The sequence below is a fragment of the Haematobia irritans genome, chromosome 1 (genome assembly GCF_050003625.1).
Source record: "Haematobia irritans isolate KBUSLIRL chromosome 1, ASM5000362v1, whole genome shotgun sequence".
NCBI lineage: Eukaryota > Metazoa > Arthropoda > Insecta > Diptera > Muscidae > Haematobia > Haematobia irritans.
This window is the reverse complement of record NC_134397.1, coordinates 266,672,380-266,674,484: the sequence shown is the minus strand read 5'-3', so window position 1 is coordinate 266,674,484 and position 2,105 is coordinate 266,672,380. Positions and strand designations below refer to the sequence as shown.

Here is a 2,105-nt window from a genome sequence, read left to right as displayed (position 1 = left end):
TTAATGGGCTGTTTTGGTCAATATATATAAATGCAAATAAAACAAGTTTATTTCATCTTTTTTCTCGACGTTTCGTCGGCTTTTTTCCGACCTTTTCCAGAGAATTTTTTATTTGAAATATCTGTAGAGGAAAATTCTATTTAGATTTCAGTAATTGTGGATTTTAGTTCTTACTTACAATTGTTTTACATTTGTTTCATTTATAAATTATTAAAACTGGACATCACAAACAATAATAATAACTAAATAAATAAATAAAATGTAAATATTGCAGCAAAACTTTAAATCTATATCACAGAACTATGTATGTTTACTCTTTAAATTATTGCAATGGAATACTGTAAGTTGGTGTATTCTATTCTCTGTTGAATGCGTAGGCTCTCCAGTGTATAACGTTTGTTCTCATTTCTCTCTCTGTCGAGAATTTTAACAGCTTTGAAGTCTATGCTATGGCCACTCTCTTTTATGTGTTGTGCTAAAGCTGTGCTTTCTCTATGTTTGTTGATGTCGGCTTCATGTTCTGCCATTCGTATTTTCAATTGTCTTCTTGTTGTACCCACATAGTGCATGTTGCATGTCTCCCTTTCGTTTCCATTGCATGTTAGTTCGTACACAACGTTGTCTAATTGCATTTTGTCTGTTCTGTTTGTTTTTGTTGTAAATAATCGTTGCAGTGTATCGTTTGATTTGTATGCTATTGTTGTTGTTTCTTCCTCTATTGATCTCAACCAAGTTTTGCATTCCGTCAATTTGGGGATAAATGGGACACTGAAAAAAATGTTTGAGTTCTCCATTTGTATTTTTTCTTTGTGAGTTTTTGGATGATGAGTTTTGTTGATTAGTGAGTTGATTAGATGTACTGGAAAACTATTTTGTCGAAGAATATTTTTAATTTTTAAAATATTTTGACTTTTGAATCTGTCATCACTCAGGTACATTACTTTCTGTATAAAATTTGAGGCTGTATTTATCTTCATAGTTTTTGGTTGGGTTGAGTGATAGTTTATCATTCTTCCCGAAGTTGTAGTTTTCGTGTACCAGTCTGTAATAATTGAGCTTCCATCTTTTATCATTTTCATATCTAAATATGGGATTTCCCCGTTTTTTTCCTTTTCAATTGTGAATTGAATTTTGGTGTGATACGAGTTCAGTAATTTCATTATTTCCTGCTCGTCGTCCTTGTTGATTATTGCCAGTAGATCGTCCACGTATTTTGTTATTAGTTTAATTTTTATATTTTTACTGTTTAACTCCAATATCACTTCATCCAAAAGATTGTCTAGCACAATATTAGCTATCGTCGGGGAAAGGGGGTTTCCCATTGGCATACCATACGTCTGATGGTAAAATGTGTCGTCCTGCTTGAAGTAATTGTTATCGTTAAGACAGAATTGAAGTATTTGGAGTATTTTTTGTTTTGGAATCTTCGTGTATTCTTTAAGTTTATCCCATTTTCCCATGATGATCTTAATAGCTAAGTGTGTCGGTATATTAGTAAATAATGATACCACGTCAAATGATACAATTATGTCGTCTTTTTCCAAAATTACGTCCTTAATCTTCTCTTTTACTTCCATTGAGTTTTTCACATTGTACGTCGGGGATTCAAGATTCTTAAGTAGTTTACCTACGTATTGTGCAAGTCCATAGCATGGGACTTTCATCGATGATGAGATGGGCCTGAGAGGGACACAATCTTTGTGTATTTTAGGGAGACCGTATAGTTCTGACGAAACGTCGAGAAAAAAGATGAAATAAACTTGTTTTATTTGCATTTATATATATTGACCAAAACAGCCCATTAAAATAAACAAAAATCAAAGAAATAAACTTTTGAGAAAATATTCTATAGAAATAAAATTTTCTATAGAAATACATATTTATTTGGTAATTTTTTAAATTTTCCTAAAATGTTGGTAGTAGTAACCATGGACCCAACGCGAACAAAGTTTTTTGGCGGTCAAATGTTCATATGGAACGTATGCTGGTCCCACTAATACCTTTCCGCAGAAAGGGAATAAAAAAACAATTGTGACAAGTGGTTAAAGTAATAAAGCAAAACTCCCAATACTTTTGCAAAATTAAATTATAATATAAATTTTAGA

At 31.8% G+C, this 2,105-nt stretch overlaps 1 protein-coding gene across 1 annotated transcript; it reads right to left on the bottom strand.

Moving 5' to 3' along the window:
• Positions 1–317: 317 nt before the first annotated feature.
• Positions 318–1,577, bottom strand: LOC142236263 (uncharacterized). The gene is made up of 2 exons (XM_075307538.1): positions 937–1,577; positions 318–768 (listed from the first exon to the last, which is right to left on the bottom strand). Exons 1-2 carry the CDS (start codon positions 1,575–1,577, stop codon positions 318–320), a joined length of 1,092 nt encoding a protein of 363 aa, XP_075163653.1.
• Between the last annotated feature and the right edge of the window lie 528 nt (positions 1,578–2,105).